This window comes from Channa argus, chromosome 5, assembly GCF_033026475.1.
Source record: "Channa argus isolate prfri chromosome 5, Channa argus male v1.0, whole genome shotgun sequence".
Lineage (NCBI taxonomy): Eukaryota > Metazoa > Chordata > Actinopteri > Anabantiformes > Channidae > Channa > Channa argus.
In genome coordinates, this window is record NC_090201.1 from 6,898,462 (window position 1) to 6,912,576 (window position 14,115).

Sequence of the window (14,115 nt, forward strand, 5' to 3'; positions counted from 1 at the left end):
TAAAAAAATTAAATGCGATTCACACACACACACACACAGTGTGATTGTATGATTGAATACCTTTCGGGTTTTTGCGACTAATAGAAATGTCATCAGACTGCAGGGACGTGTTAAAGTTACTCTGACCCCCGTGTTGTTGCATAGTGTTACAGCTTAAATGCACATCTTTATTATAATCATGAATTTGGAAGAACTTGAAGATTCGAGATCATGCCAGAACCTTATTAAATTTATCCGGCGAACCTGTTAAATACGCCTACAAAAAACGGAGCCATGAACACGGTGCATGTTGCCAGTTAACCCAGTTCTGCTAATGTTCCAGCCAGAAGTTCTGCAAACTCGGGATGCTGCACCAAATCAACGGCAGAGAGGCGCGCATCTTCGTTTGTTGTGCTGAAGATCACTAGAACCACAACAAATTGTTTGGCTTGGCTTTAAACCTGCATTTGCTCAGCAAAAAGTAGAGTACAAGAAGCTGAGTAGGTATTTCAGTTCATTTTAATTTAGTTTAACGAATGAACGTGCATCGATTATGCAGAATACCTTGTAAAAAAGTTTGTGGTTATATTATTACTGTTGTACGAATTATTGCAAATCGGTTGTTTGTTTTTTTTTACACTTTTGCAATTTATCTTGAAGCTTAACTTCATGGTTTAATGTGGAAGGGTTGTGGTCAGAGGTAGGCATACATTAGCATACATTAAGTGTTACAGCTAAAAAGCAATTAATCTTCTATTAATTGTCTTATGATTAAGCTTAATTTCATTAAAAGCCCCGTTAAAATCTTATTTTAATTTTAATAATCAATTTATGTTACGCACAGAATGCACTGAAACGTGGCTTTTACCATACCTGGAGCCAAATCTAATTACTGTTTGTAAACCATTCAAAGATGTTTATTAAACAAACATTTATTAAAATGTGTACATGAGCAATTGTCATATCCTACAGGATCTAAATATGAAATGACAATATCATACGGTTGCCACAGCTGAGAAAGACACTATGGAAATAGGAGCATAACTGCAAATCTTGTGACAGTAAACCAGTGAATAGCACAGACTCTATGAAGAGACTACAAAGAACAATAGCTAAAATATATACAATGTCACTCACATATGCTTTGCATTTATGCCCTCCAATGTATACTTCTTTCCACAATTGTAAGGAGGTCATATGTAGAATAAAGTGTTGCAATGATCCATGCCACTTTCGAGTGTGTAACTATCTGTAAACATGTTTTTTTTTTTAAATCTTCATCTTAATACACCCCTCAAAAATTGTAATGTTACTCAACCAAGGCACACTGCTAAGCAGGGACACTAGCAGAAAGTCATCCAAGCATTTGCTTTCCCATCTTGCAAAGGGCCTTCATTTCTAGAAGGCTCAACTGCTTTAATAGGTTCTGATTTTACATTCTCAAGTTGGTTTGTGTCAACATGTGCAGGCTCAGTGGATTTAGCCTCTGTTTCTGGTTCACTGTCTGAGTCGATTGAAATGGTCTCTGTGCAAGTACTGAGTTTTACATTATAGCTTAGTGTCTCAAACTGCTTGTTTTGGTCTGTGTTTGGTGTACCAGTCTTCAAGCCACCAGATCTTCCCACTAACGTGCCCTCAGACCTGCTCTCCTTAAACATTAAGTCATGTTTAACTTTTTTGAGAGCAAGCATGTCGAAGCCAAGCAGCACAGACACCTTAGTGGTTTCACAATGTCTCTCACACGCCCTTCTCTTGGATGCAAAGTGACTAGTAATGTCAGATTTCCAGAGCCACAGACTTGCAGACAGCTTGTCCTCTTCCAGCTGAGAAAGATACGGTCGACGGTTGAAATAGGCATTCAGGAAATTTTTTCTGGCCTCATATGTCTTGTGCTCATAGCTTCTTGGATCCAGAGCAAGTCCATCACATTCACCCTGATTTCCAACTGTGGTAGGGGAAATCTTTGTTTCTTTGCCCAGTTTTATTCTCTTGGGATTGGATGTGACTTGCATGGGTGGCTGTCTCTTGAGGAAGCCAGCCCCAGATGAGTTAAGAGTCAGAGCAGACTTGAAGCCTTGGCTTGTTTGGTTCCTACCCACAGCTCTACACTGTACAAGATGCAGTGTAATTGTGGAGGCAACCATGTTACTTGTGTATACTCCCAAACAATGGATGCACTTGTATGTCATCTTTTTTTCAACAGGATGCATTGTTTTGATTACTTGGTGGCGCTCCCTGAGGTGCATAGCCAAAGCTTCAGAAATGGGACCTTTGAGGATGGTGAAACACAGGGGACACAGAGTCTTTCCAACCTCACTCTTCGGAGCTGATAAAGGGAAACTTCTAGAAAACGGTTCACTTTTCTTCTCAATCATTTCCGGGCCGTTTAATTTGACCAGAGATGGAACACTATTCTGAGCAGATGCAGACTGATCTTGGCCATTGATAGATTCCTTCATGTTAAAAGTGAGAACAACTAGCTGAACATTACTCGACTTGTCTTGCTTAATAGTGAGATCAAACGTTAGTGGTGACGCACCAGGGGGTCCGACAAACTCATCAGGGTGAGCCTGAGCCACATGCTCCATGATTTTCTCAACATTGTGGAAAGCAGAGTGACACTGTGGACAGGTGAGGCCGTGGATTAGCATGTGATTAAGTAGTGTATCGCTGGGAAGATAGCGATTGCAAAGCAAACACTTGCTGGTGAAGTTGTGGATCTTCATGATGTATTTGGCCAGTGCCCACACTTTCTTTGCCTTGTGCGCGCTCTCAAAATGAGCACTGTAGAGGTTTTCAGGAAAAAGCTCATTGCAAACTGTACATATCTTCCATTTCTGCGTCTGGGCAGTGTTTACACCAGTAGCATTATTTTCAGGTACTGTGGTGTTGGCAGAAAGTGTAACACGCTTCTTATTGGCTATGATTGGGGGCTGGTTTTTAGCAACTGGCTTTAAATAGCCAATTACTGGTTGTACTATTGGATCAGCTCTAATTGTCTGGCCTCTACTAACAAGTGGAGGGGTCTTCTGAGTTAAAGGTAAGGTTTGAGACCTGGAGACAACAATATTTGCATGTCCGATCATAGTGGTTACTTGTGAACCAATGCGTTCATGGTACTCGATAACATGCTGTACTAGAGCCTCGTAGCTACGAGTGGAAAACTGGCAGCGTTTGCAGAGAATGTTGTTACCATTGACAGAATTGGTGCCAGTGACTAGTGACTCAGAGACCATACCGAGATATGGTGAGACAATATGCTGAAAGTGTTCCCTGTAGATATGCTTTCTCACAATGTTGTAGAGTGTGTCCCGAAAGGTGCATTTTTTGCAAAAGTACATTGCCTTCCCCACGCCATCTGCCTGTTTAACTCTATCGAAATAGGTTTTGTCCTTTCCCAGCACGGTTCCCAGTGAACTCTGATGATTGTGCCGTGTTGAGATAGGTTTGTGAAATATTTTTATATGAGTCTCCAAAGTTCTCTTGTTTGCAGTAAAGGCGCAATATGGACAACTGAGCAGAATTTTACTGTCAAAGATATTCCTGTGCACATTGCGAAAGTGATTCTTGTAGCCTGAGTAGTGTTTGGAAGAAAATGGGCATTCTGTGCAACAAAATGGCTTGGATCTGTATTCCTACAAGACACCAAGAAAAAAAAAAACAATCACATTAAGACCAATACAGCAAGTTGTCCATTAAGCAATTAGAAATTCTTTTTAAAAAGACTTACCTGTGTTTTAGAGTAAGATGGATCCCAAGAGCAGATATCAAGACAAAGAGTCCCCTTAACAAATTGCTCATTAGGGGAAAACTCTTTGAATTCCTGTAGAACAGATAAAATTATCTTTATTTATTATGCTCAGTGTTTGTTTAGAACAAATAAGCCCCTAAACACAGTTATATATTGAAACATGAATGAATTATCCCCACTATAGGTACTGTTTCCATATTGCTGCCGAGTGTTTTCTTCTTTCTTCTTTAAAATCACATGCAATTAAAACACTCACCTCAGCTGCCTCCTTGCAATACTCCAGCCCAATGTCTCCAAGTGCTTTTTTCACTTGTTTCCTAGCTTTCCGGATTCTTGTTAGATTATTCACTGGAAGTTGATACATCTCCGCTGACTAACAGAAAGTACACTTTAGATTAGTTGATTAGGGAAATTTTAAGTAACATCATCAAATAATTCAATATTATATCAAGCTTATTATAGAGGACTATAACTTAATCAATATAATTATTTTAATTAATTATTATAATTATAGGAAACTGACTTCATAATAAGACGTAACGTCCTTTCGGCTCTTGTCTACATACAATAAATCACTGGCAACATACTGATATGTGGCAAGGCATCGTTTTCTATGTTAAAAGCGAAAAACGTTTTTTCAGGAGCCTGGTTCTGTTTCAGTGGATTTCCTGTAGACGTCTTAAACAGTATCTTGGTTTGACCACAGACACGGGTCTGTGGGCTGTCCTATTCCACTTTGTCCAGTGATTACGGAAATCTGAGGTTTGTGGTACATGTTGTTAGCTTTGTGGGCTAGCGTTAACACGTTAGCCTGACTTAGCACGGCTGTCCCGCTCAGGTCAGGTTGCTCACCTTCTTAGCCGCAAAGCTACCGTTGAATGGCCGGTTAGCGCAATTTCATCTGTAATTCATACTGATCAAATTATGCGATGCACTTACCGTATGACGCTCGTGAAGGATGTATTTACGCAGTTTGCCTCACTACATGAATCGCTAACAATGAAGTTATCAGGTTATCCGTGCTGTGCAGACTGACCTACACCGGTGCTGATGTGCTGCTCCACAGCGAGCTAACTAGGCTAGATGCTTTGCCACAGCTGCTACTTAGCTGGAGGGACCAAAGACAGGACAAAGTGGTGCACATCTCATGACAATAGTATGCTGTAAAAGTGAGAGCCTGTCCGCACCACCCAGTGTCGTTGGATCAGTTCTTTAGCTTGCACCGGTGGTCAGGCCAGTCTGCTAGCTAAGCCTAGCTCTATTCCAACTGAGGCAACTCTCAACCAAAAATGGCGACGACGAAAAGACGGAAGTCGTAGCAAGGAGCCTGGCAGATGTTGGATGCTCAGAGGTTTGTATTTACCGTGGTCGTAATATTGCAGTGTTTTATTTTACAGAATTACCCCGGTTCATATGAATACCACAAGCACAACTCTTTGGTTTATTCATTTTTGCTGCATCATATTCACTGATGGATTTGTTTCCCAAGATGGATCAATGAACTCTGCCCCTTATGACATACTACTTAAAAAAAGCTATTTTATTATACTGTATTTCAGCTCTAGCAAATGCAGTGGTGTTGTTCATTCCAGTGGTTGCAACACTTCCAGTACAACAGTGCGAGGTCCTGTCATCACCAGTCTGCAGACCCTCCTGTGGTCCATGTGGAGAACGCACTGTCCGTTCACCTGGCACACAAACTGCCTCACCTACAGAAAATTACATCAAGAAAAGAGTCGTGTTTGGATTCAAACTGTGCAGTTTTCACTGTCAGTGCCATGTGTGTAACATAGTCCCACATCTAACCTTAACCCCAGCAGCTGCAGCAGGACTTCCAGGGTCAACAGCCTGCACATAACATGGGGCTGTGCCTCTGACAACAAATCCCCATCCCAGAGCGTCTCCTATCACCTGGGATGGCAGGAGGATGACATTTAAATACAGTTTAATACAGTTTGTTTGTAATGTGAACCATAAAGGAGTACTGATACTGATTTGTTTTCAGTGGATGATAGGTGAGAGTGATTTCCTGTACTTTTTAGTTTTGCTTCTTAATATAATTGCAAATTAAGGCATAGCCACTATTAGACTTTACAGAGAATGATATTCAGGCTATACTAATTGAATGCAATAAAATCCTACAAGGCTTACATTTTAGCCCAGGTTGAGTCAGTAACTCACCGTCAACACTCTCCTTATGAAGGGTGCGCCAGGTGTCAATAACTCTTCACATGTAACATCTCTTCTAAGTACTGTGAAGTAATTTAAAAAAACATATTTTTATGCTTTTACAAGCAAGCATATTTTACAGTTTATCAAATCCTGAGAGTTAAATTACAGTTTTAGACATCCATCTGGTAAATATTAACTACGCACTTGCCTGATTTAGGATTACATCCCACCACTGCAGTTGAAAGCGTCTGAACAAAAGGTAGAAATTCAGCAGAGTGAATGGAATTCAAGCTGCTTCGATGCCCATCGCCAACTAGTTTCAGCTCTTTACTCGGCACCACTATAATAAAAGTAATAGTAAAATTATTATGCAATATTTAGAAATGAAGTGGTTATAGTGCAACAAAAGAGTATCTTTGTTTTATTTATTAATACCTGACTTGAAAGCATTGTTGCCCTCCTCGGACGGGCTTTTGCAAAGATCAAACAGACTGTCAGGAAGGTTTTCCTCCTGTGTTGGCACTGTCAACTCCTCATCATTGTCTTGGTCCTTATAATTTAAAAGCTCGGATAAGCGGCGTCTGCGGCGAAAATTGATGCAGAACTGATAGAGAAGTCCGCTGTCATAGAAATGATGCTTCTTTGCAACTATGGGTGGGAGAAAGAGAGAGAGAGAAGAACAAAACAAATGATAAAAATGTTTTAAAATGTATAGGTCTTTGACAAAGGGCTGTGGACTGTATTTCCATCTGTGCATCCAAAGCTGGACAGCCACTGATCAGCAGCTAATTTCTAGAAACATCAAAGGGCAAATGAAGATTCCTCTCACCGTGCCGAACGATGCCGTGCTCCTGTAACGCACGGCACAACTCCACTCCCTGACACCGGCTCTCCGCCTCCCCATTCTGAAGGAGCCAGTCAATCAGCTGGCAGCCAGGAAAAGAGCGCTGATATGCAACATCATGCTCCTCTCTAAGCTGCAGAATAGAGTTTTTGTCCCCTATGAGACTAAAGAAACCAAAACCCAGATGAAATTTTTCATAACATGGAAACATTTGTAGATTAGAGTATATCATACGAAGGATTATTACCACTGTTAAAAGAAGTAGAACAAATGTTTTTTAATATTTAATTAATTAATTTATCAAAGATTAATTTATGCAAACCAGTAATTGTCACACCAATGTAATTTTCATTATTTTAATATAACTTTTTTATACACTTATACACCATTTTTGGTATTTCTAATGATGACATATGTACTAACTGATTGTATTATTGTAACAGATGGAAACTTAACTGTAGACCTAAGAATATGAAAATGCACATTCAGCTGGTATAAATGTTCCCTCATAATCAAAAGTAACACAAGTGGTCATGGAGTGCATTAAAAAAGTTGTAGTAAAATAATGAAATTATTTTAGTGCAAAATTTGCATCTGGCTTGATAAAAATAATTTTAACATTTTATTCTAATTAAGCATTTGTCTAAGCTGAAAAAGGCATTGAATATAATATTGATGAAAATGTCTTTTATTTTCTTTATCCTGCCATTTGAAAATAGAGGGATGCAAACTTTTGCACTCAACCGTATGAAACTTTAACCATAGTCTATTATTCATGTTAGTATTAGTATGATTGACAATACACATCAAGGTCAGCTGGTCCTACTCAACCAAGAGACTTTCAGTACAAGGAAAGTTGCTCTTACTGTTCATAAAGACGTTGTCCGTGCATGAAGATTTTCACCTCTGTATTAAAGGGAAATGTGCCATCATCTTTGCGGAATCGGTACAGCAGTTTGGCATCCTTGAATTTGGGCCTCTTATCGCAGACTAAGAAAAGTCAAAAGAAAGATTCGATACTGTATTAGTGAATGTCCAACTAAGGTTACAATGGCATTTTCTTTCATTTGGATCAAGTGTATTTAAATAGTTCTTAGCAAAAGCTTTGTGTTTTCTCCTTACCGTGGTGAACAATGTCATGATCCATGAGGTGCTGCATGAGGCAGACAGCTGTTACTCGATCCGGAGCTTCCTTGTGGCTCACAAGCCAGTCTACGAGCTCCTGTGCTATGAAGCAATTAGGATATGTGCGCAGGTGGTAGCGTCTGTCCTTAATAAGTTTCCCATCATGAAGTTTCAACCTTCATACGAGGTTAAAATTAAAATCAAACTTGAAACTTAACATATGTCTAACCTTAAATGTCGCATTTATTAAAAATGTATATAATTTAAATGGCAATATTTTCACTTTTCCCCTTTCTCATCATACCTGAGTTGTTCACCAGCAATCATGATTTCAGACATTTGTTGTCCAGCCATGGCTTTTCTCCCAATGCTACTTGTTCGCTCCATGTTTGTCATCTGTGGACCACAAAGTAAGTGAAACTCACTTTTAGCTATGGCCCTTTGTGTTTACAAAATAGACAGTGAAACGCATAGAACTCCACTGCCATGTGGGAGAGATGTGTATACGGAAAGAAAGAGGTACAAGAACATGGCGCACTACTGTCAGGATGCCAAAGAGGTGGAGAGAGATACAGAGACAGAGGAGAAATGTAATGCAGGCTGGACACTGAGGATTTAGTAAAGAACATTGCACCAAATGTAACATTCATACTTTTCATTGTCCAGGGTGTCTATGGATGCTGCCACTGTTAGAACACAGTATGTTATGCATCAGCCTGTAAGCAGTGGATTGACCCTGATTAAGGTCACATTAAAGAGTAACTGAAAAGTCAATAGTAAATAGACATCATATGACTATCTGGCTACAGAAAACCTGTGTGGTGTATATACTCACAGTCGGTGTTGTTCGAACACAGGTTATGTGGCTTCTTTTGCTTTTAAGAAATGGACTCCTTGCCTGTAATGCTGCAAGGAACTCCCGCCTGGTAATACCTCGACTTCCAATGTAGTCTCAGCCTCCAAAGGAAACGTCTGATTGTCTGTATTTGCCTATTCTTAATAATCCCATGAACAGACTAAAACCAACCTGCTTATTGGCAGGGAGGTCCGTTATTGACTATTAAAAACTAGGAAAAATATAAACAAACCACACCTTTGCATGCAGTCACATGGTTCTTCATGTGTAAACACACACCTTAACCTTTTTTCAGTTAGTCCCACATACACTGTTCTGCTGCTGTAAACAGTTGCTGGCGCAGGAAATGTGTATTAATCTGCGGCCGAAAGTAGTCCCTAACATGCACAACCTATTTGTGTTAGATTCATTTAAAAAAAAAAAAAACAGTGGTGACCAGCTGTTCTTGGACATTACTGAAACATTTTTATAAGTGAAAATAGATACATTTTTTAAAACAAAATTCATTCTCCTTTCAAAACAAACAGGCTCTGATTAAGACCCAGGGATTTTTGACAATAATACACAAACACACTCGTATGTAGATAGATAGATAAATAGAACTTTCCGATGTGTAAGAGCTTTTTGAGCTCCTGATGTGTTTTAACACTTTGAAAACCAGTGCTGTTGCATCAACTACGGACATTATTAAGGGTGGCATTCGTGAATTAGACACTGGTGTCTAGATGTTTTGGCCACGTATCTGTAATTGTGTAATCTGTGAAACAATGCATTGTGGCATTGTGAAAGTTCACATACATGTCATGTGCGCTGCATTTTCATTCCACTGTTTGAATGGAAATGGTGAAAAACTTAACATGCTCACAAGTCACTTTCCAGGACTTGAACACATCGAGAGCCAGGAAGCAGGCAAAGAATATCAACCCTGACCCTCTCACCCTGGACACAACCTCTTGCAGCTTCTCCCCTCTGGCAGATGCTACAGAGCATTTTCTGCCATGACCACTAAACACCAGAACAGTTTCTTTCCTCAGGCCATCACACTCATTAATAAATGACCTCATACTTACTGATACAATGCTGCTATACCCGTTATTGTACACGTTGGATACACAAACACTTAACTGCCCACACAAAAACACACTGACTGCATTTTAAGTATACAAATAATTATGATGGAACTTCCACAGACTGCACCTGACTTCTTTAGGCCATTCTTACATTGTCCGTAGTTTTTTTCCTCGTATGTCATTTGTCATTTCATATTGTCTGCACTGCTACTCCTTGAAAATGTCCTTGAGAGCAACTAAAGACCAAAGCAAATTCCTTGTTTGTGTTAACATACTTGGCCAATAAATCTGATTCTAATTCAAATTTGGTCACTCCATTGAAACTCCAAAAAAAAAAAAAAAAAAAAGAAACAATTCTTGACACAGTTTTGGCTGATTGTCCAGAATTGTGTCATGCACATATCCCATATGTGCACAATCAAAGTTAGTATAAGTTCAAAAATACGAATTGATAGCGTTGCAAACTTTGCAAACCTGGAAATATTGCAAAAAAAAAAAAACCCAACAACTCAAAACATTAAAAAATATCTGAAAACACAGAACATGAAAAGAGCTGGCCTGACCTGATCAATCAACAGGGATGTTTTGCTTATAGCCTAGGAGTAAATAAACACTGTTTGTGAATTTACATATGTATGAACATGAGTTCACTGGTCACTGCATTACAACTGCTCGCCAGCCCACTCATGCCTGTGACAGCTCAGAGATGGAGTGGGCATTGTGTTCTGCAGGGCGGACTGATGGCCATGAGATGTCAGTATTTATCCGTGCACTAACCGAGACACAGCAAACACTGAAGGGTCAAGAGACCTGCCATTCAGGCTCCTTTTCGTTGTTTATGTGCATTCACGCATTCATGTATTCATATTAATCACCACAAGCTCGAAATTAAATATAAACATCATTTGAGGGGAAAAAAAAAAAAAAAAAAATATATATATATATATATATATATATATATATATATATATATATATATATATATATATATATATATATATATATATATATATATATATATATATATATATATATATGTAATGCCATGCATTTGGTGAATTCCCTTGAAAAATAATAAAAATAAAAATAAAATAATAAAAAATAAAAAGTACTGACATGTCTGAGAGGCTTACATGAAAGGGATAAAGCCAAAGAAGAGAGCACTGTAATGCAGAATAGGGTATGTGCGCCGTGTAGGTGTTGGTCAGGTCATCCCGAGCACTGAGGACAGACTCGTAACAGCTTTTATGCAAATCGTCCTCTTCATGGTGTTTTCATTGGAGCGGAGTGTGGAGGTGTAAGTCTGGAAGGCGTGACATCATGCCAATGCAGCTTTATGAACAAAGTGCGCTTCTCCTGATCAGGCAGAGGTCCGTCCTGTCCTCTGGCGTCAGTGGACTTGTAGTTTGTGAAGGCAAAAAGACTGTTCCGTGTAAAATCCTTCCGTACGGAGTTTGGTGTAGGCTGCCACTCTGTGCACGCATGTTTCTTTTTTCCCTTCGCCTAAAATCAAAGTTTGGAATTACAGTTTGTTTGTTTTTTTTTTTCCCCGAGTGCGATTTCACTGACTGCATGAAATAGCTGTGGACATTTGGAGCTCTTTGAAGAGACCAGCTTGACATTTTCTATGACCGCCGAGGCGCACTCACATTTGGGACTGCAGAAAATCCCCATGGATTTCGTCAGCGACTTCGACTTGATGAAGTTCGGCGTCAAGAAGGAGACGATGCAGGGGATAGACCGCTCCTTCGTAGGACCGTGCAACCAGCTCCAGAGACCAGACTCTGTCTCCTCCACCCCAGGCAGCACACCTTGCAACTCGGTACCCTCATCACCAAACCTCAATCTAAACGAGCAGAGAAATAACCCAGCGAACGACCAGTTTTGGATACCCAACAACGGGTGTTACCCTCACCAAATGTACCCTCAAGCTTTTGGGCTGACACCCGAGGACGCAATGGAGGCCCTCATTGGCGCTACAGCGCATCAGGGACACCCATCTGCGCCCCACAGCCACCATCAACCATCTTTCCAAGCTGAATATGAAGGATACGACCACCTGAACGAGCCTGTGCAGCACTACCCTGGACTCCCGACTCACCCCGACATGCAGGGCATACCCAGGAGTCACTGCCAAGACCCCTATCTCAAAGAAGACCTGCGAAGTGCGTCGCCTCAGTCGCCGGAGGCCGAGCAGGTCATCGGTGCGCACCATCCCCTCCAACAGCAGCACAGCCGTCACGACAGACGATCCACAGTCGACATGCACTTCTCAGACGACCAGCTGGTGTCCATGTCAGTCAGGGAGCTCAACCGGCTACTCAGAGGCCTGAGCAAGGACGAAGTAATGCGTCTAAAGCAGAAGCGCCGAACCCTGAAAAACAGAGGTTACGCACAGTCCTGCCGCTATAAGCGCGTCCAACAGAAACACATCTTGGAGCACGAAAAGACCAGCCTTGTGTTACAGGTGGAGCAGCTGAAACATGAACTCAGCAGACTTATGCGGGAGAGGGATGCATACAAACTTAAATGTGAGAAACTCACCGGTGCGAACTGTTACCGCGAAACGGGGTCTACCAGTGACAACCCTTCGTCCCCCGAGTATTTAATGTGAGTTTGTAAAATTCCTGCAGGACTGATTATTTTACATATGGTGGCATTTATGTCGACAGCTCACCTTGCTCTCTAAAAACCAATCTCATGGGTTCATCAAGCTTTAATTATTGTTGGATATAAGGAAATAATTGTAACAGGTTCTAGATACAACAGCTAATTAATAAAATACAATGAAGCATGCATGCAGGACATGTCAACTATGAAATGTTTTTTTATTTTATTTTATACGGGCATATCTTATACAGACATATTTTGTCTGAAAACTATACTTGATATCAGAGAATATTCCTTTTTATTAAGAACTTTAATCCTTCCGCTTCAGTTACTGCTCAATCTTAAGTTTGGTGATTTTGCTTTGTTTAGTTTTGTAGCTTTGTGTTCAGCTTCCTGCAACCAGAAAACATAATGAAAAGTGTGCTAAAGAGATGCTAAAAATGACATTATTTTTTATGAAAATGATTCTGCTGGACAGATGTGTTCCATATTTTCTTTTTAAAATATAATATACATTTATGCTAATTGTTTTTCATCTATTATGTTTTTCATTTACTTTGGATCAATAAATGCGGTGAATTTTTAAAACTATGTCTCATGTGCTGACACATTAATATATTACACCAGAACAATCTGAATACTGAAAAATATACTTCACTTACACAACTGCACACAACTTTGCAGTTTTCATGTTGGCAATGACATTTGTTATGAGAGATCTTCAAAGATTTTTAAAAATTCACAATATAAAAAGTTTCAGTATGGTTATAAAGCTTTTTTTAAACATCCTAAATCGCAGTAATATCCTTATAATATCTGTGCAGACTAGTGTCAACTAAATATGAAAGTGACTTGTGCTTGGTGCACACAAGATGGCAAATACTCTCATACTCCATAAAACTTTAAAACATTCATACATTTACAACACTTGTTACAAAAAGTCATATTTTTTTTTTATCATGTTATAAGTATTTTGTAAGACAGCAATCAACTGACAGCAGTCACAGTGTAGTATAGACATGTGTTAGTTCGGTGGTGAATGAAAGGATGAGTGGCTTTCTCTTCTTCCCTGACCTTTGTCCTTCATGGAGTGCAGCTTCCTGTGGGACCCCGGCATGTGAAAGCACAGGGGTCTGACTGGCAGGGGCTGTGGGGCACAGATAAAATGGAGTGGAAATCAGGCTTCCCCCCAGCTCCCTTCCTCAGACAAACACATCACCTCTGCATTCATTAACAGAGGAAGAGAGCAACCGTGACACACTGCTCGCCGCAGCTTCTCTTGTACGATTTTTTTCACTTTAAATGTGTGTGTGAATGTGTGTGTTTTACATTCTCACATTCTCAAACAAATTTCCTGAACACAGATCATTCTCGGTTGAGGACTACAATAATATTTGGATGACCATAATAGTTCCAAGGCCAGTGTGATAATGTGTGATAAGTGGTCACATTGTAAATTGAGTTTATAACCTCTGTGATGGCCTGCACTTCTTAGAAAGTTTTCCACTGTCTGAAGAGACTTTCCCATTGTCAGTCAGAGTTCAGCTGGGCAGGTGGCCGGTTAATGGCCCCACCTTGTAGCCTGGAAACCAGGTTCTCGTTTAATGTGTGACCCCTGACAGTTGCGACCTCACCCTCTGTTGAGAGAAAGCAGCTCTAAAATCACACCACAGGTGCAAAGGCACTTTCCTTCTGGAGGTCGGCCCGC

General features: G+C 40.2%; 3 protein-coding genes across 4 annotated transcripts; 1 reads left to right on the forward strand and 2 right to left on the reverse strand.

Moving 5' to 3' along the window:
• Positions 1-895: 895 nt before the first annotated feature.
• On the reverse strand, positions 896-5,007 carry adnpa (activity-dependent neuroprotector homeobox a). The gene is made up of 4 exons (XM_067505476.1): positions 4,670-5,007; positions 3,987-4,103; positions 3,710-3,802; positions 896-3,614 (listed from the first exon to the last, which is right to left on the reverse strand). The coding sequence occupies exons 2-4, from the start codon at positions 4,092-4,094 to the stop codon at positions 1,323-1,325; spliced, it is 2,493 nt and encodes an 830-aa protein (XP_067361577.1). The 5' UTR covers positions 4,095-4,103; positions 4,670-5,007; the 3' UTR covers positions 896-1,322.
• Positions 5,008-5,241: 234 nt separating this feature from the next.
• On the reverse strand, positions 5,242-11,069 carry si:dkeyp-97e7.9 (DEP domain-containing mTOR-interacting protein). Of its 2 annotated transcripts, none has more exons than XM_067505479.1 (10): positions 10,931-11,069; positions 8,176-8,267; positions 7,869-8,047; positions 7,613-7,736; positions 6,732-6,910; positions 6,338-6,550; positions 6,111-6,242; positions 5,912-5,982; positions 5,537-5,641; positions 5,242-5,439 (listed from the first exon to the last, which is right to left on the reverse strand). In XM_067505479.1, exons 2-10 carry the CDS (start codon positions 8,265-8,267, stop codon positions 5,314-5,316), a joined length of 1,221 nt encoding a protein of 406 aa, XP_067361580.1. In that variant the 5' UTR covers positions 10,931-11,069; the 3' UTR covers positions 5,242-5,313. The 2 variants fall into 2 exon arrangements, with proteins under 2 accessions (XP_067361580.1, XP_067361579.1); XM_067505478.1 differs by lacking the exon at positions 10,931-11,069 and adding an exon at positions 8,707-10,104.
• A 110-nt stretch (positions 11,070-11,179) lies between these two features.
• Positions 11,180-13,000, forward strand: LOC137127917 (transcription factor MafB-like). The gene has a single exon (XM_067505480.1). The coding sequence runs from the start codon at positions 11,425-11,427 to the stop codon at positions 12,409-12,411; it is 987 nt and encodes a 328-aa protein (XP_067361581.1). The 5' UTR covers positions 11,180-11,424; the 3' UTR covers positions 12,412-13,000.
• Positions 13,001-14,115: the final 1,115 nt, after the last annotated feature.